General features: G+C 36.3%; 1 protein-coding gene, 1 long non-coding RNA gene and 1 other non-coding gene across 19 annotated transcripts in view; 2 read left to right on the top strand and 1 right to left on the bottom strand.

Annotated features, from left to right (window-relative positions):
* The window catches only part of LOC140696821 (uncharacterized), a 40834-nt gene extending 29223 nt beyond the window's left edge, over positions 1–11611 (bottom strand). Inside the window, exon 1 of the long non-coding RNA XR_012073366.1 lies at positions 11265–11611. This is a non-coding gene — a long non-coding RNA (uncharacterized lncRNA). The remainder of the gene's footprint in view (positions 1–11264) is intronic.
* Positions 1–24868, top strand: part of MGA (MAX dimerization protein MGA) — a 144355-nt gene that overhangs the window by 41994 nt on the left and 77493 nt on the right. For 13 of the 17 annotated variants that reach the window (XM_031672923.2, XM_015237156.3, XM_072962637.1 and 10 more), the window contains exons 1-2: positions 10208–10326; positions 16789–17919. In XM_031672923.2, the coding sequence (XP_031528783.2) occupies positions 16856–17919 (1064 nt within the window). In that variant the 5' untranslated portion in view covers positions 10208–10326; positions 16789–16855. Of the gene's footprint in view, positions 1–7585; positions 7712–10207; positions 10327–10584; positions 10677–16788; positions 17920–24868 lie in introns of those variants that run through there. The other 4 variants (XM_031672915.2, XM_015237148.3, XM_031672916.2 and 1 more) reach the window with 3 other exon arrangements.
* Positions 4065–4137, top strand: TRNAP-AGG (transfer RNA proline (anticodon AGG)). Its single transcript has one exon. It is a non-coding gene; the product is annotated as a tRNA-Pro (tRNA).

Raw genomic sequence — 24868 nt, 5'->3', positions numbered from 1 at the left:
GTACCTTTTGACCATCTTCATCCAATCCCCATCCTGCCTTCCCCTCCACCCCACCCCCGATCCCCTGCCTCTGGAAACCACAAATCTGATCCTTTTCTATGAGCTTTTTTTTTTATCAAGATTTCACGTATGTGAGATCATACAGTATTTGTCTTTCTGTATGACTTATTTTATGTAGAATCATGCCCTCAAAGTCCATACCTGTTGTTGCAAATGGCAGGATTTCCTTTTTTTAAGGTTGAGTAATATTCCATTATACATATGTATCTCACACTTTATGCATTCATCTATTGATGGACACTTAGGTTGTTTCCATGATGTCTTAGCTATTATCAATTATGCTACAATGAAGACAGGATGGTGGTGGTCGTGGTGGTGGTGCAGATATCTCTTTGACATAGTGATTTCATTTACTTCAGATGTATACCCAGAAGTGGAATTGCTGGATCATATGGTAGTTCTGTTTTTAATTATTTGAGGAACCTGCATACTATTTCCATAGTGGCTGTGCCAATTTATAGTCCCATCAATAGTGCACAAGTTTTCCTTTTTCTCTATGTCTTTGCCAGCATTTGTTATCTCTTGTCTTTTTGATGAAAACATGCAGGAGGTGATTATCTCTGGGAATGGACACCTTGAGTAGTTGTTTAACTCTTGATGGCATGGGACGTGTATGCAGCTTGACATTACTTGTGACTCAAACTGTGTTAGTTTTCATTGAAATGACTTTGCTGCAGTATATATTTTGAATATAATCACTGTTTTGCCTGTTGATTTTAGGGTTAAATTCATTGAGAAACATTATTGAGTCTGTAGGAAAAGCTAATTTACAAAGCTATTCACTGTTCAGTAATAGCTGTTTAGGGTAGTTCTTATTCAGAAAAATTTCAGCTCAAAAAAATTGCAGTAAAAGGAAACCATAAACAAAACGGAAAGACAGCCTACGGAATGGGAGAAAACATTTGGAAATGATGAGACCAAGAAAGGGATTAATTTCCAAAACATACAAACAGCTCCTATACCTCAATAACCAAAAAACAAACAACCCAATCAAAAAATGGGCAGAAGGCCCAAACAGACATTTCTCCAAAGAAGACGTACAGATGGTCAACAGGCACATGAAAAAGTGCTCAACATCGCTAATTATTAGAAACTACAATGAGGTATCACCTCACACCAGTCAGATGGCCATCATCAAAAAATCTACAAATAATAAATGCTGGAGAGTGGAGAAAAAAGAACCCTTGTACACTGTTTATGGGAATGTAAATTGGTGCAGCCACTATGGGGAACAGTATGGAGGTTCCTTAAAAAACTAAACATAGGGTTACCATATGATCCAGCAATCCCACTCCTGGGCATATATCTGGAAAAGATGAAAACTCTCATTTGAAAAGATATATGTACCCTCAGGTTCACAGCAGCTCTATTTACCATAGCCAAGACATGGAAGCAACCTAAATGTATATTGACAGATGAATAGATAAAGAAGATGTGGTATATATATGAATATTACTCAGCCATAAACAAGAACAAAATAATGCCATTTGCAACAACATGGATGGACCTAGAGATTATCATAACTAAGTGAAGTAAGTCATACAGAGAAAGAAAAAATATCATATGATATCACTTATATGTGAAATCTAAAAAAAATGATACAAGTGAACTTATTTACAAAACAGAAATAGGCTCACAGACATAAACAAACTTACTGTTACCAAAGGGGAAAGAGAGGGGAGGGATAAACTAGGTGTTCAGGATTAACATATCCACACTACTATATATAAAATAGATAAACAACAAGGACCTATTGTATGACACAGGAAACTATATTCAGTGTCGTATAATAACCTATAATGGAAAAGAATCTGAAAAAGAATCTGTCTGTCTGTTTTTCTATCTATATATCTGTCTGTCTATCTATCTGAATCACTTTCCTATATATACACCTGAAACTAATACAACATTGTAAATCAACCATACTTCAAAAAAATTTTTAAAAATTGCAGTAAAACTTTACCACTGCTAAGCCTGCTAACTGCTTAGTGCTAGGGCAAATCAGGATATTCATCTTCTATTTCTGAAAAAAATTCATTAAGTCAAGGATGGTTAAGTCCACAAGAAGGAAGTTAACCATTGACACTACTGGTTGTATAACACTTGATAGATTCAGTTGTTTTCTGCAAGGTATCTTCCCATGAATAATGGAATGAATAACTAGGCTTTAAACATCTTAAATTTTCATCCTAAATTAAACTTTGTAAATTTGTCCAGTTAAATCCTTTTCTGCTCACATGTATTTTTACCACCCTCAGTTGTAATGTGTCTTAGCATATTCCACTTCAGGTTGCACTGAATTAGTGTTTTCCCAGATTTTTTGAAAATACTCTTGCTTGTTTTTGTTTCATGTTGATTACTCATACAGGCTAATTATTTAGTCACTTCAAACTTGTAGTACCTTCACAAATAAATTACAATAATGAAGAAATATTGGTAACTCCTATTGACTCATCACAACGTAAGCAAGACCCTCAGAATCATTTGCCTTGATATTATGTGATTGTTTTTTAATTGATGAATAAAATATCTTTATTGATACTGCTACCAGTGTCTTCAACTCCTTGACCTACTGTTCTTGCCCAAAGGCTTATAATCCCAAATAAATTTGTTTTCTCTAGACATATTTCTTTGGCTGCTATAGTTAAACATGATTTAATCAACTCATCATTGATAAGAGGCTTTCCTAGGTTGGCTAACAAATGAGCCACTCAGAAGTTTACTTTGGTTGCATCCTCATTTTTATTTTTGTGAAGAAATTTTCACCTTAAATTTTCTGTTTTTTCTGTTTTCCTGTGAGTTGGAAATACTATGACTAGTGCTTAGTCTGGTAATGCATATTGTGTTCTTTCAGCACAGCTGTAGTGTCATTGCATAATAAACATGCTTTGCCAATCTAATTTGACAAGATTATATACACTCCATTGTATCTTAAAAGTATGACTTTGGAGCCCACTTTTATCTTCTTGTTTTGACTTGAAGGGTAGGCATTGAAAGTAAAAAATAAAACATGTGGGGATAACTGTAGTACTTGAAAAGCTGTTATAATTGCATTGCTGTAATTCGTAGGGCTCTGAGCAGCAATGCAAAACCATTAGAGTGCCATATATGGTCTTTTATAAATACTGAAGTCTGTCGTTGTAAAAGCAGCCATATACAATGTAAATAAATAAGTATGGCACTGTTTTAATAAAGCTTTATTTATGGACACTTAAAATTAAATTGTATATAACCTTCATATCATGAAACATTCCTTTTTTGATGTTCTTCCAAACATCTAGAAATACAAGGAACATTCTTAGCCCGTGGGCTGTACAAAAATAGGCAGAGGTCTACACGTAGTTTGCCAACTTCTCCTTAACCTGAAAGAGTAAGTCTACTGGGAGGAAAATCATGCTTGATGAAGGTAGATTTGTGAGGGAAATCATTCTGGATGATGTTTTGACAACCGTTAAGTCATACTTCTGGTTTATGTCAGGATTAATATCATCCTAGAAAAAAAGTTAAAAAAAAAAAAGAGAGAGATCAAGAGTTTACGTAGTTTGTTTTTTACTTATTTAAGGGAAGACTTGTACAGTTTTGTGTCTTCTGTGTACTACCTGAAGAACTCTTAGACTTTGGAGTTTCTAATCCTAAGTTTTGTTTATGTAAAAAAATATATATGAACATGAACTTTGTTTTCCCTTAAGAAAAATGTGTTTATTAATAAGGCTTATGACCTAGAAAGGAGTAAATCTAGAATAATTTAATAAAAATGCCATGTACTGCTCTTACTTTGATTTGAAATTTTAATCTTGGATGATTTTGTGTAGGATAGGAAATAATAACAAAGTTTTTATTTTTGTAACTTTTGTTTCCACGTCTCAACATGTTGGAGGAAGCTTTGACAGAGATCTATAAAATTGTAAGTATGGGGAATTTATCCTCAGAGACCATTCAGGAAAGCTAGGTATACTCTTACCATAAATATGGTATAAAAATCCTTTATTAGAATTGAGTGGCGGGGAGGGTATAGCTCAGTGGTAGAGTGCTTGCCTAGGAAGCACAAGGTCCTGGGTTCCACCCCCAGTGCCTCCATTTAAAAAATAAGTAAGTAAATGAAATCTAACCACCCCACCCCCCGCCAAAGAAAGTATACAGTGCTGTATGTCAGTTATATTTCAATTAAACCGGAAGGAAAAAAATGTAAAAAAAAATTAAATTGCTTAAAAAAGAATTGAGTGAAAACCATATAATCCTTCGTTCCTTCTTTCATTGTGTATATGTGTGGTTGTGATTGTTTCTTTATTGTTAATTTTAAAAAATGGATTTTAAAAATAATTTTTATTGATGTATAGTTGATATACAGTATTATATAAGTTACAGGTGTACAGTATAGGGGTTTACAATTTTTAAAGGTTATACTCCATTTATAGTTATTTAAAAATATTGGCTGTATTCCCTGGGTTGTACAATATATCATTGTAGCTTATTTTATATATAATAGTTTGTACCTCTTAAGCTCCTACCCCTACTTTACCCTCCCCTCTTCCCTCTCCCCACTGGTAATCACTGGTTTGTTCTCTATATCTGTGAGTCTACTTTTTTGTTATATTCACTAGCTTGTTGAATTTTTTTAGATTCCACATACAAGTGATATCATACAGTATTTGACTTTGCCTTACTTGTTTCACTTGGCATCATCCTCTCCAAGTCCATCCATATTGTTGTAAGTGGCAAAATTTCATTTTTTATGGCTGAGTTATATTCCATTGTGTGTGTGTGTGTCTGTGTCTGTGTGTGTGTGTGTGTGTGTGTGTGTGAATTTTTGACAGGCTATTGTAGCTTAACTGTTACAGGTAAATTAAATTAAACAAACCAAGAACATACTCTTAAAAAGATAAGAGCCAATACAAATGTGAGATTATGTTTTGATGAATTTAGCTGTGTAAATGAAAGTGATTTTTGATTATTTTATTGCTTTTTTGGTAATAAACTTAGCATTTATATGGAATTTTCTATTTTTAGAGTAGTTTATGGTGATTTAGAGAAATTCTTGGTTTTTCTTAAAAGACATTTTAAATTAAGTGGGAGAATATAGGAGAATAGGGGAAAACAGCCTTAATATTCAGAATGAACAAAAATACTTAAATTTAGGTCTCAGAGACAATGGTTATAAAGTACTATTTGTCCTGGTTATTGTAGAAAAGTAGTTAATTAAATACATGTTCATCATTGATACAAAAGACACAATTCCTGCTCTGTAGGTTAACTTAGAGTGGTGATATTTGAAGAATCTTAACATTTAAATCCATTGTTCTCCGTTATCTAAGAAAGTGCAAAGTCTACTTTGAGACTGATTTTTTTCAAAGTTTTGTTTATTTTAAGTAGTTGCTGTAAACATAATGTAATAAATGACTAATATTTTATTTTATTTTAAAATCATTATTATTATTTTTAATGGAGGTACTGGAGAGTGAACCCAGGACCTCAAGCATGCTCAGCATGTGCTCTACCACTTGAGCTATACCCTCCCCATTGCAGTGTTTATTTTTAAGTCATCTTTACAATCCCATTAGGTTTGCTTCTCAGGTAAAATAAGTAGTCCTCCCTCCCACCGACCTGTTTTTCCGTCTGTCTGATATGCCTGAATCCCAGTTAGATCTGCCTCTTCCTTTGACATTATGAGCCACCATATGTCCCACAGTTTTTCTTAAGTATGCTGTGATTGAGTGAGTGGTTCACCCAGTCTGACCTTGACTCTTGATTTCACCGCAGTGTTCTCATATAGCTCTACCAAGGTTCTAGGATCTTTCCACAGTGCAAAAGCTATCATCATGTTTTCAGTGGCTCCCTACCCTCCTCCACCAGCACACACTCAAAGTAGTTTGCTAATCATGTAGCTGTCCTTTAGTCTGGATTGGGGTGTCTCCTGGCTAACATCCCCTTCTTTTCTTCTGTTGCTGGTGAAGAGAGGCTGACTCTTGACTTCTTGGCAGGGTGACTTATACCCCATCACTTATATGTTATTTTTCCTCAGGAGACCAAATCTTAGTTTTCCAGGGAGCCTGCTATATGGCTAGCAGTCATTTTTAAATACCTGCTGCAAATTTTCAGTGGTATACCATGAAATGAGGCCAGTGTAGTACATTTTTCATCTATCTAAATATATTCAAAATAAATGACTATTATTCATTATGAGATATGTTCTTAATTTTTGGCCTTAAACTATCCATTATTTTAAGAAAGAATGGTAATAGTAGGTGGTATACTTGGCAAGATAAAAATTTCATCATTTTATGATGGTCATCTGAATCTTTTTTGGAGAAATTTTACTGGTTTATGATGGCCCAGTATTCTCAGAACTGCTGGGTTGACCATCATAACTTATTCCTATGAGGCGGTGATGTCCTTCATGTAAAGTAAGCATGGCTTTTGTATGCATTTGCAGACAATTTTTCGGGGTGTTTTTCTGTCATAGGCTTCTTGATTTTGGCCTGATTCCAGCCTTGCAGTTTACTTACTATCTTGCAGTCTCTTCTTTGGTCAGTAGTACTAGTTTCAGTTTTTATATGTTCTCGTGTGTTTTAAAGCCCTGTGCTGCTCTAGGCTTAGTTAGATAAAACTTCTTCCTATTCTTCCTTTTATGTTTTCCTAGATAAGAAGTTTCTTCTACAGGGTCAATACTTCATTGAAAACTTACTGTTTATGTTTCTTATAAACCTATTCTTTTTTGTTTTGTAATCCTTCTGAAACTAGCTTTCTGAACTAAGAAATACAGGGTACCATGAGACCATATAACAGCAAGAACTTATCTGATATTGGGGGGTTAAGGAAAGTTTCTTGAAGAAGTGACATTTAAGCTTAGGTATAAAAAGTGAATAAGTCAAGTTTGAGGCATGTGGGAAGTTCTTAGGCAACAGGTAAGGAATATGATTGTGCAGCTTTGAGATACGGGGCAGCAAGAGGGAATGGTGTTTCTTCATGAACATTGGTAACATTCCATCACATTTCTATTCTTTTCTGTCCTTACTTTTCTTAACAGATATTTTCTAAAACATGCTTTTAATCACATTACTATACTAATTAAGAGACTTCAAAAGAATTTTTGTTATAATTCTTACTTTTTATTAATGTATAGTTGATTTACAATGTTAGTTTCAGGTATACAGCAAACTGATTAAGAAACTTTTAAAGCTCTTCACTGGATAGATTATTAGGTCCTTGAGGGCAGTACCCTTGCCACTTTTAATTCCTTAGTCCAAGTTTCAGATATTAGAGTCAATCATACCTTGCCCCTCTACATGAGCTGGTTTCAGTTGCAGTACTAAATGGTAGGCAAGGATGGAGTTGTATATAAGTTAGTATTATTCCCTTTTTCCCTCCTGCCTAGCACACAAGTTTTTGTGAAATTTGGCTAATACATATATATATATATATTTTTTTTTGGTAAAAAACAAGCCTCTTTTGTAACCTAGTCTGTATGTAGCTCTTATTCTAAGAATGGTCTTTTTGTATTGAATTAAGATATTGTAAACAAGACTACAACCCTGGAGTTGATGAAGAGTGGTGATGTCATCTGAAGAAGTGATCATTTTCTCTTTTAGTCATTTGAAGGATGTATGTCTTCAGTAGAAGTTGGAGCTGGGAAGGTGGAGTCTGGATAGATTGGGTAAGGAATATGGTTTGTCTTGCTGGTGGATTCTGTTAAGTTCTGCCAACTCTTTGGGGTTCTAGTATAGATATTTGAATAGCACTTGAGGTGCCTGTCTTTCTCCTATCTTCAGCATATTCAAGGCACTCAAATATTTTTTGAATAGGAAAAATGTGCATGTAAATGGGATAGGGTTTGTGTGTTCATAGGGCAATCTTGGATCAAAACTGTGTACTTTCTAGGCCAGATTGTTTATATTCCATGCATTCTCTGTCCACATCTCCCTAATATTTAGTAGAATCTCTTTGAAATTGTAACCAAAGAAAACCAAGGAAAAGATTTTTGTATCAGGCTGGATGAACAAGGTGAGTTTTGATAATTGGAATGAGAATTTTAGTAGAAAAGTGAAACTCCCAAGTATCAATTCAAGCAGTTAGCTTGGCATTTTAAAAACTTGGGTTATATAAGGCTGCTTTTTAAAGGAAGATCTTATATATCCAAAGAATATAACCAATGATCCTGTTTTGAGAAACATTGCGTTAAACGTTTAATGTAACTACAGAGGTTCCTTGAAAATATGATTACTTGGTTCCTGTGTGATGGTAAATCAAAAGTAGATCATTGAAAAAGTGTGTATTATTATTTTTAGATTATCTATATAAAAACATTTATAAGTTCCCAGATTCTTGATAGTACATCTCTAAATCTTTATAGGTTAGGCAGACCCCACTTTAAAACATGTTTGGTGGTATGTTTTCATTTAAGTATCTGGCATTTCATAATATGTTTGCGTGGTAGAGGGAGAGAGTAGCACAGGAAAAACTCTGTCCTCCCTCACCCCCAAGGTGTCCTCACAGATTCCCTAATTAAGATTATATCATTTGTGATAACTTGTCCTTTTTGCGATGCATCTACCACGAGGCATGGTTCTTAACCAGGTCACCATTCATTTACACCTTAGGATGAGATGCTTTAATGCTAAAGTCAACACAAATTTTATTTCTGCTTCAGAAAATCGAAATTTTGTATGAGGAAACCTTAGACCTTTCAGAGAAAGGCATTTTTGGATGAAGTGGGAGATTCTGAGAAGTCAGCTTGCAGGAAAGAGGTTCTTGGGGTCAGGGAAGAGGAGGAATGTGTAAAGGAAATAGTTACTTTTCAATTTTGCCTAAGATTTGGGGTATTATTCATTTGTTGCACTGCTAATGCTCTGGTTGACAGTGTCTGAATGGGGGTTTCAGAGCAACTTCAAAAGTCCCTAAACTTTAGCCTACACATTTTCCATTCCATACTAATTCCAGAACAGTTTCTTCTCATGGGGTGGCATATCTTTTCAGGAAGAGCAGAAGAAAGAGAAAGAAGACCCTTCTTAATATGCCTGGAGTCCAGCTCAGATCAGTCTTATTGAATAAGCCTCTTCCTCTTGGCTCCTTTCTTATAACCTCCTCAGTTCTCCTTCACAGTGTTTTGTATTGTCACCTACATGTAGAAGGTTCTCAGTACTTGCCAGTTCTTCCAAGAGAAAGAAAAGTTTGGAAACACGGACCACAATTTCTGCTCTATATTGCGTCTTTTCTCTCACTTTAAACAATTCTTCCCCTCACCCCCTTTTTTTCAACTCTCCCTTTTTAATGGAGTGTTAGCACAGAAGAAAGAGCGGCTGGTAGAGGATGGGGAAGAAAGACAATTTTTGATGTTTGGGAGAAATACTGTTAACTCAGTTCGGCAACTGCCTGATATATAAATATTTGCTTGCACCTTATAGCTTAAATATCTTGAACAAACAAAAATTGAAAACGCAGGATCAGGGCACTAAAGCTCAGATAATACTATCGTGCAAAATTCTCATTTCCACGTTTTACTGTTTTATCAGGACATTTTTCATCTTTACATCAGGCACACTAGTGGCAACTCTTCTTCCCTTTCCACTCTGCATTGGGGTTTTCGGTCTCCTCGCTACTTTCCTAGTGTTCTTCGGTCGTGGATGTGGCAAAGTCGATCACCGTCTCTTAAGGTCTTTTCTTCAAGGTTTCCCGACGTCCTGGCGCTCTCCAAGCCCACAGCACATTGGAGAGGAAGCTCTCGGATTCATTTGACGGGCTCGTGAAGCCTTGGGGGCTGCGGAACTCTATGTGGGTGGGGCTGGGCGCGGCAGGGGCGGGGCCGGCGAGGAGCCCAAGGGAAAAGGTGGAAGGCACAGTTGAGAAAGCCAGCGGGCAAAGGTTTCACAGTTTTCGTGAAGGCTTCGAGTGCGAGACTGAGGGAATTGGGGTGCCTCCCTCCTGCCTCGCCCCTCTTGATTCTGGAAGCTTCAGTAGGCTTTTCTCGGTTGCTGGGACCCGGAAAAGCACCGGCTTGAGCTCCAGGGGCGGGTCCCAAGGGTCTCGTCGCTGCTCCGGGGCCGTTTGGCCTCCTGGTGTTGGGGGAGGGGCGAGGGAGGTGCTGCCCGCGCCTCCTTTTGCGCTTGCGCGGCGGGCTCCGAGCGGGTAGGAGCGCGTGCGCGGTGACGTGGACGTCCGGTGCGCGCGCAGGCTCTTCAGCTGGAGCGGACACACGGTGTGCGAACCGAACAGAATAACCCGCCCCCAGCGGAATGTGAAGGACTCCGGGTGAAGCCGGCCACGCCCCGCACGGTAACTCTCGGGCCCGGGTGGAGGGCGTCTCTTTAGTACTGGTCCGATTGGAGTTTTTCGAGAGTTTGAAGCTCTTGTGTATTTTAACGGCGTGAGAAGCGTTCCGCTGAGCGATCTTCGCACGCCCCAGCCAGGCCGGGCCTTGCGCGGGGCTGCCTTTGGCGCGCGCCTATGGCCCTCTGGGCGAGGCTGCGCATGTCACCTCGCGCGCGTCCCCGACCTCACTTCCGCGTCGCGCAGCAAACTAACTAGGAACATCGACGCCAGCGAGAGCGGCCACGAGGCGGGCGGGGTGAGAAGCGCCCATGGCGCGGCCCTGCCCTCGCGTGCGTGGGGTGCCGCACCGCATGGTACGATCCGCGTGACGCCTTCCAGACGGGCGCGGGGTTTTAGGTCGAGAGCGGTGCTTGTGCGCTTTGCCTTTTAGAGCCCAGGTCCAGGGGTTCCAAAACTCCGAGGGAAACTGTGGTGACCTCGCTTTTCTAAGGAGCTGTGTGAGGCGTTTTGACACCTGTACAGACCTCTCTTCTAGCATGTAATTTCCGGGCAAGTTGGTTGAGGCAAGACCGCGAGTTTAATAAAGAAGGAGGGCGAGGAAGTGAGCTATATAGGAGTGGGAACTTGGTAAACAAAGGACTGGTGGTACGTAAGTGCAGAAATGAGGGCGGGGAAAACAGGTGGGAAGAGCAGGTGTTATTTTCCTTTTCCCTCTGTGGGGCGGCCTTTGGCTAGTTCTCTGTTTATGAGGCTTCCGGTTTCTGTTAAATTGTCAGGTAGGTCTCTGCCCTCATTGGTAGGTTGGTTTGGGACATGAATAAACCACTCTGAGTACCAGTAACCATAGTTGAGGAATCTTTGTGCGAAGAGTATAGAGAAGTTAGGGATCATTTCAAACTGGGTTGAGTTATAGTATCTCGCTGTGAGCATTTTTGCTTTACCTTCGGAACTCTGGAGATGTCTCCTGGCGAGGGTGGAAGCAGGGAGGGTGAAGGAGGTCTGAAAGGAGGGGTTACTGATGGCAGAACAACGTAACCGAAGTACTCTTCCCTCTGAGGGAGGCTGCTCTCCCAGGGTTCACGTCGCGGGAGCAGACACGTGGATCAAGAGAATTCTGGAGCCCACCCGCGCGCAGCCTGTGTGTGTTGTAAAGTTCTCGGGATTCTGCGGCAGAGTCCCTGGCAAACACTGCCTGATCTGCCTCTTTTTGGGCACGACGCCGCGGTTAAGGCTGCAGGGAAAAGTGCCTGGAGGTGGCGTAACGGCTGCTGGGAAAGGGGCTGGCCTGGGAGGGCCGGTGGCTGGTTCTGTAGTCTCCACGGTAACAGAATGCGACTGGGTCCCGCCGAGCGATCGGCGGGTTCCGGCTGGCTGCACGTGATCTGTCGGGACTGTTCTTCCCCGGAAGAGCTTTCCTTGCGGCATTTTTTCACGTGGTTCTTGGCTAGCTGGTCCCTGCAGTTGAAAAGCTGTGATTGTGGGCCCTCATAGTCGACGGTGACTATCATTCACCAGGACTGGCAGGAGGCTTTTTAATTTCCAAGGGTATGGAGTCAGCGCTAGTGCTTTATGCTGCTGTAGGGTTATGTTTCCAGTTGTTGTGTGAGTTCAGTGGGTTGGGTGCACTTTACAGAAAACACATGCTTAGAATTTGAGGAAATCCATTGTCCCGGATACCTTGCTATACTTACTCCAAGGCAGGGTGGCTGTTAGATTGCTGTCCATTTCTGCCATAAAAGTTGGTTCTTCAAATTCTATTTATGCAGTTGTTAGGGACCTGAGAATTTGCTAACCCCCGAGTTGTAGTTAAGGAATTATTCCTCAGAATAGAAAATACTCATGAAGCCAGTATTAAAGAATGCTATTTGGGTAGAGGAGAAGAGGGGGCATACTGTCTTCGGCAGTTGCAACCCTATGTCTTAAAAACTAAAGCATTTTAGATAGTATTTTGAAGTTTACCTTTCAGATTTAAGGTTGTGGTGATGATAAAATGCCCAGGATATATAGTCTGGTGCAGAGTAAGTGTGTGGTAGTAGATAGCAAGAGCCATTTATTTAAATATTAATCTAATGACAATTAAGAACGGGTAGTTGCCTCTTTACACCATTTGTTCTCATATTTTCTAATTATATTTATATCCAAATTATGCTTTTTGAAAGGTTTTTCAAATTGCTGGGCCCGTTTATTGCAGAATACTGAAATTCGAGTGAACCTATTTTCTTACAAATTTGAGTTTCATAAACGTAATTTAACTTGATTCACTATTGTAGTGGAATGATTATATTAAGGAGAAAACTAACATCTTTGTGCCTACCATACAGAAATGCAGTTGTATGAAGTGTTATGATTATTTTTAGCAACTTTGGAAACATAGGCTAGTTGCCCAGCATTTGAATATTTTGTGTTTTAAATACAAAATATTCAAATTGAAATGAGAATTTTACTGATTTGGAATTTTAACCTGGTGTTTGTTTGTTTGTTTGTTTGTTTTGGGTTAGTACCTGAATCATTGAATTAGGTGGCTACCCAGTAAACTAACTAGTGTATTTTGTCGGTTGCTTGAGGGTCATGGCTTTAGTAGTTAAACATTTTCCAAAGAGGTCATTGGTGAAAAGACATTAAGAATAGGGACTCTGAAGTTGTAGCAACTAAATTATGGAATTTGCCACATTACCTGAAAAAAAATTCTGTGAAGTCGCATTTGTGTGTTTGTGCCTGCCCATGCCTTCTGATGTTGACATTTTCAGAATGTTACTTAAGAGTATTTCCCATTTACAACTAAACTTATTTCCTTGGGTCATTATTATAGTTATTTTATGTAGATAAACGTTTAATCTTGAAAAGCTGAATTGAGATTTTTTTTTTGAATGTTAAGTTATATCTGTGTACCAAAACTGATCTTCCTTAAGTCTTTTAGAGAGCCAAATTCAGAATATTTTTAGAATCTTGCTGGATAAAGATTTATTGCTTCATGAATAGCCTAGCTCTTCCTAAAGTACATTTGATTTTTCAATTGGTTAAAGTTATCTTAGGCTTTAGAATGGTATTTGTGTGTCTGAAACAGCTGAATTTGCTGAACTGACTATCCTTTCATTAGAAAATCCAATATAGTATCCCAGAGCATAGGCATATGCTTATAGTGAGGTGAAATTTGTGCTTAAAGATTGTTATGAAATAAAATTTTATTCCTTGTTTGTAAATCAGTAGCAGTGTATGTCTCAAGATAGAGATTGTTTTGGTCATAAATTAGGTTTTTGGTTTTATGCATTTTGATCAACTCACGGGATTTACTGAAGGATTTAACAAAAAGACCTTATACAAATCATAAGTCTAAAAGTTCTAACTTTTTTTCTTTTTCATACACGTTTTTACATTTATTAGATACCTGTGTACAGAGTTGAAATAGGACAGTCTGACTTTTCGGCACTTAATTTTTTGTTTAGGAAAAAGGAAAATTTTGAAGTGTGTGTTTATAACATAAGCATAAAATTTACTTCAGTACAGTCTGTAATGTCTGAACTGGATTTCTTTCTGTAGAATTTTTGATACTTCATAGATTAATTTTTAAAAGATAGTGATTTTCACAGCATTCGTTAAGACTTCTTTGCCCCATCCAGTTTTACCTGTAAAAATGATCTGAGAAATCAAGGTTTTAATATTATAGGTTTAATATTATAGCTGAATTTTTTTTTCAGAGAGTTCTTTGCTACCTGTCGCATTTAAACGCACTTAATAAGTGTTTTTACATAATTGCTTACAAAACTACCTGATTGGTAACAAAACTTTGAACTTTATGGGCTAATAAATACAGGATAGGAGTTTGTATTGTTTGACTTATACATCATTTTAGAGGTATTGGTTTCTGTGAGTTTTCTGAATGTTATTATTTTTATAAAGTCACCTAATTTGTGAGTTCTAAGTCTGTTTAAATTTGTTTTATCAATCTCTGATAGGTGTTGCTTAGACTTGTTAGTTTTAGGAAACCGATAAACTTAATTACCTTAAGCCTGAGGCAGGTTTTGAAAAGAATCACCCTAAATTTTCTCTGTTCCTTGAAAATGAACTCTAAATCAGAGGAGAGACTCTTTCTTCACCTTTCTAGGTATTAGTGCTTTAGTAAAAGGACCTGAGTATCTAAAATAATATCTAGCCATAATAGGGAACAATAGCCAGCCTCTTTTGAAGTCTTGATTTTTGAAATATTATCCTTAGGCTAATGAATAATTTAAGTTTTGGAACCTTTTTTGGGGGGAGAGTGGGGCATCATGTGGCCAGTTCTATAAGAAGAGGTAAAATTCAGGTCATATGCTTTTGTTACTTGTCAATAGCTCTGACGAAAAGTAAAATTAGACTTTTAATTAAAATAAGGAGCACGAGTAAGTGGCTGAATTTGATTAATCAAAATTACTGACTCATTTAAACAGAAGTAGTGAAGTAGCATTTTCCTTTTTTGTATAAAAGCTAATTGGAGACAATAGCTTTATATCTTGTAGATATTTTAACACACAACTTCAGTTAGATGTTACAACCTAGGATTTCTTTATAGCTTTATTGAGATATAATTGACATAAAATTCCTGTTTTAAAGGGTATGTTTAAGTGGTTTTTAGTTCCTGAACATTTGCCTCACCCCCAAAAGAAACCCTGTACCCATTAGCAATTGTCCCAGTTATCCCTCTCCCTGTTCACAGGCAATCGTTGAGCTACTTTCTATATAGGTTTGCCTATTCTGGACATTTCATAAATGGAATCATATGTTTTTCATTGTAACTTTTATGGATTAACTATTTTAGATTTAACTTTATTTTCTGAATAGGTCATATGTTCACAAGATACAAAATTTAGAAAGTGTCAGAGTATGTATTTTTCCAGCCACCCTCTTTTCCCTTGGTAAAGCCAGTACTACCAGTTTCTTTTCTTTCTTTACAGATAGTTTGTCTATATCAAGCAAATACATATTCTTTTTTTTTTAGCCTTTTGAAATAACTTTCTAAAGAAGTGTGTGGCATAGTCTACAACTTTTTTGAACATTATGCCCTTAATATACCTTGTAGATAATTTTGTATGAGTCTATAAAGTTTATAGTTCTCTTTTCTAGCTGCAGAATATTCCATTCTGTGGTTGTACCACTATTTATTTAACCAGCCTCTGTTGGTGGACTTCTTTTCCTCCATTTTTTTTTTTTACTGTTATGAATGGAAATGCTGGGAATAATCGTGTACATATCATTTATCATGGGTGTGTATGTGTGTATTTGCATGCACATATATAAGATAAACTCCTAGAAGAACTGCTGTCTCATGGGATGTGTGCATTTGTACTTCTGATTTTAATGTTACCCTCTGAGATTCTGTCATCTTGTAACTCTGAACAATTTGTTAGATGAGAATGCTGATTGATGTATCCTCTTTCCAACACCTCTACCAAACTTTGATTTTTGCATTGTGATAGGGTAAAAAATAGTATCTTAGGTTGGCTTTAATTTCTGTTCTGAGACTAAGTACATTTTCATAACCATTTGCTCTTCCTATCCTTTGCCTACTTTTCTATTAGAAAAAACTGAATTTTTTTTGTCTTGATTTCTATAAAAAGATCCCTTTTTATATTAGGGAAATGCATTCTTTATGATATTAAGTTGCAAATACCTTTTCCAGTTAGTCATTTGTTTTTTAATTTTGCTTAGTTGGTTTTTGCCAGGTTAAAAAAATTTACATGATGTTGAAGCCATCAAAAATGTCTTACTGCCTTTAGGATTTGTATCCTACTTATCACAACACTTTTCTCGGGATTGCTTTAAGAATTAAAAAACATTACACTGAGACTTGGATGGTGATGAGGTGGGAGGATTTAAATGTTTGGCCCATCTGGAATTTTTTTCAGTGTTACATCTGAGGTAAGGAGCCAACTGTTTCTTTCCCAGTAAGTTCCAGTGATTTGTCATGGTTTCTTTAAGTGTATGTACTAAAATATTAAGATAGCATTTTACTTAAGTATGAACTCATGCCACTACCATAATAAAAGAGCTAACTCTGTACAATGGTAACATGGAAATTTGTTAACTTTTGCTCATCCTAGAAGTTGCTATGTAATGGAATCCTCTAGCAAATTAATTCATAAAGTATTGGGATCCATTTTAAATGCGTACAACCTTCCAATTTAATCTTCTTAAGTCTGTGTACTTTTATACTTTCATACAGTTTTTCTAAAATGAATATACACTTTTGCTTATTTTCATGTGGGATTATAGTATGTATGATGAATTATTGGAGGACTGGGCTATGAGTAATTTAATTAGATTAAAATGAACTTTAAAAAGATATTCAAATATTCTAGAGGAAGGTAGAAGCAAAGTTTTAGAAGAATTTAGAAGTATGTTTTGGGAATAACATAATCATTCTTGTATTTTTGTTAACAGAATAAATGTTCACTTGATTAAAGGGTTTTGGGTTTTTTGTTTGTTTTTTAGGCTGGGAATGCCATTGTGACTATGTGGTAACTACAGTTATCGTACTACTGAGCTTCCCACTGGAATCATGGAGGAGAAACAGCAGATTATATTGGCTAATCAAGATGGAGGGACAGTGGCAGGAGCAGCACCTACCTTCTTTGTCATCCTAAAACAGCCAGGAAATGGCAAAACTGATCAGGGAATTTTGGTTACTAATCGGGATGCCTGTGCTTTGGCTAGCAGTGTGTCATCACCAGGAAAATCTAAAGGAAAGATCTGCCTTCCAGCTGATTGTACTGTAGGAGGAATTACTGTCACCTTGGATAACAATAGTATGTGGAATGAATTCTATCATCGAAGCACAGAGATGATTCTGACCAAGCAGGGAAGACGCATGTTTCCTTACTGTCGTTACTGGATAACAGGTTTAGATTCAAATATGAAGTACATCCTTGTCATGGATATATCTCCTGTGGATAACCATCGTTATAAATGGAATGGTCGCTGGTGGGAGCCCAGTGGGAAGGCTGAGCCCCATGTTTTGGGAAGGGTTTTTATTCATCCAGAGTCTCCTTCCACAGGTCATTATTGGATGCATCAACCAGTATCTTTCTATAAACTCAAACTTACCAACAATACACTGGACCAAGAAGGGCATATCATCTTGCACTCTATGCATCGCTACCTGCCGAGGCTTCATTTGGTGCCTGCAGAAAAGGCTACTGATGTAATACAATTAAATGGCCCTGGTGTCCATACTTTTACCTTCCCACAGACTGAATTCTTTGCAGTAACAGCTTATCAGAACATTCAGATTACCCAGCTGAAAATAGATTACAATCCATTTGCTAAAGGCTTCCGGGATGATGGGCTGAATAGTAAGCCCCAGAGAGATGGAAAGCAAAAAAACAACTCTGACCAAGAAGGGAATAGTGTCCCTAGTTCTCCTGGTCAACGGATCCGTCTTACAGAAGGTGAGGGGTCAGAGATACAACTAACTGATGCAGATCCTTTATCAAGGGGTCATGAAACATCAAGCGAAGGTTTGGAGAAGCCTTCCCTTAATATAAAACAAGACTTTCTTGGTTTCATGGATATTGATACAGCACTTGGTGATGTTCCCCAGTTGAAGCAAGAGGTTTCTGAAAGGTAGGTAACAGTTTTTCTGTTCTTAGAGATAAAAGAAGGATTTTGAATTTTAACATATTGGTGGTGTGGACTGCTGCCTTTAAATACTGATAAATGTAAGCCACTATAGAATATATCACAGTTGTTTTTATACTCTGTGAAGTGACAGTTCATTTTTCTGTAATGAATTGGGTCAATCCAGAATTGTGGGCAAATTTTAGATGATTTATCAGAATGGGGATCTTTCATTCCTTTACGTTTAGACTTTTGTTAATCACTCATGATTGTTCCTTGTTAACATATAGAGACAACTTTTAAAAAACTGAAGTACAGTATACATACACAACTGTTGATTGAGAAACGGAAAAAAATGACCCCCAAACCATAACTGAAACAAAACTTATCTTATATCTTATTTATATGTAGTATTTAAGAATTTGCTGCCCTATGGACATCCTAATCCATAAATTGCCTGATTAAAAAACAAGCCTAAGTTAAAATAGCATGATACACTGTTGTGCTTTTTGTATTTGAACTTGTGTTTTTTATTTTTATTTTTATCAAAGACTTTTTAAAAGAGCATTTTTAGGTTTGCAGCAAAATTGAGAGGAAAGTATAGAGATTTCCCATATAGCTCCTGCCTCCACACATGCATAGCCACTCCCATTATCAACATCTCCGACCAGAGTGGTGCATTTGTTAAAATTGATGAACCTACATCGACACATCATAATCACCCAAAGTCTGTAATTTACATAAGGGTTCATTCTTGGTGGTGTATATTCTCTGGTTTTTGACAAATATATAATTCTTTGCCCTAAGAATCCTCTTGGCTTTGCCTGTTACCTGCTCTGCCCCTGATCTTTTTACTGTCTCCATAGATTTACCTTCTCCAGAAAGTCATACAGTTGGTTTTTTTTGGTTGTTTGTGGGTTTGTTTTTTGTTTTTACAGGGGGGAGATAATTGGGTTTATTTATTTAATTTCTTTTTTTCTTTAAATGGAGGTACTGGGGATTGAACCCAGGACCTCATGCATGCTAAGTATGCGCTCTACCAGTTGAGCTATTATACTCTCCCCCCACTGAATGTCATATAGTTGGAATCATACAATATGTAGCCTTTTCAGATTGGCTTCTTTTACTTACTAGTATGTATATAAGGTTCCTTTGTGTCTTTTCATGGCTTATTAGCAAATTTTTTTTTTTAGTGCTAAATAGTGTATTTCCTTGTATGGTTGTACCAGTTCATTTATTCATTCACCTACTGAAGGACATCTTGGTTGCTTCCCAGTTTGGGCAGTTATGAAGAAAGCTGCCATAAACATCTGTGTGCAAGTCTTCAGTTCATATAGGTAGATACCAGGGAGCATGATAACTAGATCATATGGTAACAATATGTTTAGAGTTGTAAGATACTGCCAAATTCTTCCAAAGTGGCTGTACCATTTTGCATTCCCAGCAGCAGTGAATAAAAGATCTTGTTGCTCTACATCCTCTTCAGCATTTCATACTGTCAGTTTTCTGGATTTTGGTGTGACTAATAGGTGTATAATAGTATCTCATTGTTTAAATTTGCATTTCCCTGATGATGTGATTTGATGTATCTTTTTATATGCTTATTTGCCATCTGTGTATCTTCTTTGGTGTCTATTAAGGTCTTTGAGCTATTTTCTAATCAGATTGTTATAGTGTTGTCTTAAAAGTTCTTTGTATATTTTGGATAATAGTCCTTTATCAAATGTATCTTTTGCAGATATTTTCTCCCAATCTGTGGCTTGTCTTCTCATTCTTTATATGTTGTCTTTCACAAAGTAGAAGTTTGTTAATTTAATGAGGTTCAGCCCATTAGTGATTTCTTTCATGCATCATGCCTTTGGTGTTGGTCTGAAAAATCATTGCCATATATATTTGAGGTCATATAGTTTTTGTCTTATGTTATCTTTTAGGATTCTTATAGTTTTGTGTTTTACATTTTGGTTTATCATCCATTTTTAATTAATTTATATGATGGTTGGAAGATCTGTATCTAGATTAATTTTTTTGCATGTGGATTTCTTGCTGTTTCAGCACTATTTGTTGAGAAGACTCTCTTTGTCTTTGCTCCATTGTCAAAGATCAGTTGACTCTATGTGAGTTTATTTTGGCTCTCTAGTCTGTTCTATTGAAGTATTTGTCTATTCTTTCACCAGTACCACACTGTTTTCCTTACTGTAGTTTTATAAGTAAGTCTTGAACTTGGGTAGTGTTAGCCCTTTGACTTTCTTTGTCTCCTTCAATATTGTGCTGGTTATTGTGGATTTTTTTTCTCCACATAGACTTGAGAATCAGTTCATCAATATCCACAAAATAACTTGCTGGGGTTTTGATTGTGGTTGCATTGAATCTATGGATCAAGTTGGAAAGAACTGATGTCTTGATTGTATTGAGCCTTCCTATTCATGAATATGGACTATCTCTGCATGTATTTATTTCTTTCATTTTCTTCATCAGAATATTGTCATTTTCCCTGTATAGGTTTTGTACCTATTAGATTTATACCAAAGCATTTCACTTTTTTGGGTGATAATATAAATGATAGTATTTATAACTTCAAATTTCGGTTGTTCATTGTTGGTATATTGGAAAGTGATTGAAAATGTACTGTAACCTTGTATTCTGCAACCTTACTATAATCACTTAATTAGTTCCAGAAGTTTTTGTGGGTTCTTTTGGATTTTCTACCTAGATGATAATGTCATTTGTGAACAAAGATAGTTTTAGTTATTTCTCCCAAATCTGTGTTCCCTTTATTTCTTTTTTTTACTGTTTTACTACATTAGCTAGAACTTCCAGTATGATGTTGAAAAGGAGTGATGAGAGGAGATATCCTTACCTTGTTTCTGATCTTAGTGGGAAGGCTTCTAGTTTCTCACCATGAAGTATGATGATGTTTGCTTCAGGATTTTTGTAGATATTCTTAATCTAATTGAGGAAGTTGCCTTATATTCCTAGTTTACTGAGAGTTCTTATCATGAATGGATGTTGAATTTTGTCAAATGATTTTTCTAAATCTATTGATATGAGCATGTGATTTTTTTTTCTTTTTGGTTTGTTGATGTGACAGATTATATTAATTGATTTTTTGAATGTTAAACTAGCTTTGCACACTTGTGATAAATCCCATGTGGTCATAGTGTACAATTCTTTTCATATTTTTTATTTGATTTGTTTTATTTTGTTGAGGATTTTTGCATTTATATTCTTGAGAAATGATGGTCTCTTGTCTGGTTTTGGTATTAGGGTAATGCTGGTCTCATAGAATGAGTCAGAGAGTATTCCCTCTGCTTTTATCTTCTGAAAGAGATTGTAGAGAATTGGTATAATTTCTTTCTTACATGTTTGGAAAAATTCACCAATGAATCCATCTGGGCCTGTTTTCAGTTTTCGAATTCAATTCACTTTTTTGTTTCAGTTTTTTTAAGTATAAGCCTGTTGTGATTATCTGTTTCTTGTGTGAATTTTAGAAGATGGTGTTTTTCAAGGAATGGCCCGTTTTATCTAGGTTATCAAATTTGCAGGCATAAAATTGTTTGTAGTATTCCTTCGTTACTTTTTGACGTCCATGGGCTCTGTAATGATGTCCCCTCTTTTATTTTATTTTTTTCTTTTTGAGGGGGGGGAAGGAGGTAATTGAGTTTTTTTATTTTTGGAGAAGGTGCCAGGGATTGAACCGAGGACCTCATGCATACTGAGCATGTGCTCTACCATTGAGCTATACCCTGCTCCCCCCTTTTATTTCTGATAGTAATTTGTGTCTTCTCTCTCTTTTCTTTTTTCTTAGCGTGGGCTAGAGGCTTATTGATTGATTTTATCGTTCTTTTCAGAGATCAATTTAAAAATCAAATTAAAAATAAGCTTTTGGTTTCATTAATTTTTCTCTTGATTTTGTTTTCAATTTCACTGATTTCTTCCCGAATTCTTACTTCTTTTCTGCTGTTCTTTGGATTTAGCTTGCTGTCCTCTCTCCAGTTTTGTAAGGTGGAAAACTAGATTATTGATTTTAGATCTTGCTTATTTTGTGATACATGCATTCAGTGCTCTATTTCCTCCTAAGTACTGCTTTCTCGGCATCCCACAAATTTTGGTAACTTGTATTTATATTTTCACTTAGTTCAGAATATTTTAAAGTTTCTCTTGGAATTTCTTCTTTGACCTATGTGTTATTTAGAAGTATGTTCTTTAATAACTTACTTTGGGATTTTCAGTACTTTTCTGTCAGTGATTCCTAGTTTAATTGTAGTTTTTAAAATTTGTTAAGATGTGTTTTGGGGTCCAGAATGTAGTTTATCTTGGTGAAAGTTTAATGTGAGCTTGAGAAGAATGTATATTCTGCTGTTGTTGGATGAAGTAGTCTATACATGTCAGTTATATTCAGTCGATTGATGGTGTTATTGAATTCAGCTATCTCTTTACTGATTTTCTGCTTGCTGGATCTGTCCCATTTCTGATAGAGGGTGTTTCAGTCTCTATGATAGTAGATTCATCTGTTTCTCCTTGTGTTTCTTTTAATTTTTCTCCCATAGTTTGATAGTGTTTGGGGCCACATACATGTTAAGGATTGTTATGTTTTCTTGAAGGATTGACCCTTTATCATTATGTAATGCCCTTTTTTATTCCTGATAAACTTCCTTACTTTGAAGTCTGCTCTGTCTGAAATTAAAAAGGCTACTCCTCCAGAAAGAGAAAGAAAAATACCATATGATATCACTCATATATGGAATCTAAAAAAAAAAAAAAGACAAATGAACTTAAATATAAAACAGAAACAGACTCACATAGAATACTAACTTGTGGTTGCCAGTGCAGAGTGGGGTGGGAAGGGACAGACTGGGAGTTCGAGATCTGTAGACGCTGACAGGAGTATATAGAGTAGATAAACAAATTTATACTGCATAGCACAGGGAAATATATTCAAGATCTTGTAGTTTGTGGTGAAGAAAGAATATGCAAATGAGTATATGTATATTCATGTATGACTGAAAAATTGTGCTGTACTCCAGAAATTGACAAGCATTGTAAACTGACTATAACTCAAAAAAAAAATTAGAAAAGTTAAAAAAAAAAGAAGGCTACTCCTGTTTCTTTTGATTAGTGTTAGCATGTTTTTTTCTCCATTTACTTCTAATCTTCATGTGTCTTTATTTTTAATGTGGACTTTGTAGGCGATATATACAGTATATACTTGGGTCTTTTTTCTTTTTTGGGTGGGGGAGGGGGAAGGTTTATTTATTTATTAATTTTAATGGAGATACTGGGGATTGAACCCAGGACCTTGTGCATGCTAAGTGTGTGCTCTACCATGGAGGTGTACCCTCTCTACTGGGTCTTGTTTTATTTGATCCATTCTGATAATCTTTGTCACTTATTTGGTGCATTTAAACTATTGACATTCAAAGTGATCAAAGTTGATTACAGAAATAATTGGATTGATATCTACCAAATTTATTATCGTTTTTCTTTTGCCCTTGTTCTTTGTTCCTATTTTTGTTTTCCACTGTTTCTGCTTGTTAAGGTCTTAGTTGAGCATTCTATAGGATTTGGATTTCTCTTAGCTTGTCAGTTATACTTTTTTTTTTTTTACTCTTTTTAGTGGTTGCTCTTCAGTTTGAATATGTATTTATAACTTACTTAAGTCCACTTTCCAAATAATACTGCACTGCTTCATAGGTAGTGTGCAATTCCTCCTGTTCCTTGTATCGTTGCTCTCATTCATTTCACTTATATATAAGCATATGTATGTGTTTTTTTAATATATATATATATATATATACACACACACACACACACACACACTCATACATATACGTACTCATATATGTTGTTGCTATTATTATTTTGAACAAACTGTTACCTGTTAGGTCAATTAAGAACCGAAAAAAAAAACAAACCCAAAAAAACCCCCAGAAGTTTTTATTTTATCTTCATTTATTTTTTTCTCCCTTTTTTCTATATGGAAATCCGGTTATCTCTCCTGTGTTACTTTCCTTGTGTCTAAAGAACTCTTTTTTATTTCTTGCATGTTAGATCTACTGGCAACCAATTCTCTTAATGTTTGTTTGAGAAAGTCTTTATTTCTGTTTTACTTTTGAAGGCTAATATTGCAAGGTACAGAATTCTAGGTTGGTGTTTTACTCTCTGAGTGCTTACATTATTTCACTCTCTTCCTGATTCTTTGGTTTCTGAGGAGAAGTTGGTTATTATTCTTACCTTTATTCCTCTATAGGTAAGATGTTTTTTTCCTCTGGCTGCTTTCAGTATATTTTCTTTATTTTTGATTTTCTGTAGTTTAAAAATGATATAATCACATGTAGCTTTTTTTTTTTTTAAACATTTATCCTGCTTAGTGTTCTGTGAGCTTCTGGTTTTGTGGTATTTGGGGAAATTCTGTCATCATTGTTTCAAATATTTCTTCTCTCTTTCTTCTGGTACTTCTACTATGTGTATGTTATACCTTTTATAGTTGTCCCACAGTACTTGGGGTTTCTGTTCTTCTCAGTCTTTGTTTTCTTTCCTTTTCAGTTTTGGAGGTTTCTGTTAATATTTCCTCAGCTACTAATTAGTGTCCAGTCTGTCATTTCCCATCAAAGCCATTCTTCATTTCTTTTACCATGTTTTTGATCTTTAGCGTCTCTTTTTGGTTCTTTCTTAGGATTTTCATTTCTCTGCTTACATTGCACATCTGTCCTTTATCCATTAAAACCCTTAGCATGTTAATCATGGTTTTAAATTCCCAATCAGTAATTGCAACATCCCAATATGGTAATTTTGATTCTTATTTTGTGTCTTCAGATTGTGGCTTTTTTTTTTTTTTGACCTTTTAGTATGCTTGGTAATTTTTTCTTGGTAGCTGTACATGATGTACTAGGTAAAAGTAAGTGCTGTAAATAAGCCTTTAATAATGTAGTGATAAGGTATGGATGTGAGGAAAGAG

This window comes from Vicugna pacos, chromosome 6, assembly GCF_048564905.1.
Source record: "Vicugna pacos chromosome 6, VicPac4, whole genome shotgun sequence".
In the NCBI taxonomy this organism is placed as follows: domain Eukaryota; kingdom Metazoa; phylum Chordata; class Mammalia; order Artiodactyla; family Camelidae; genus Vicugna; species Vicugna pacos.
This window is presented reverse-complemented; position numbering and strand designations above follow the sequence as displayed.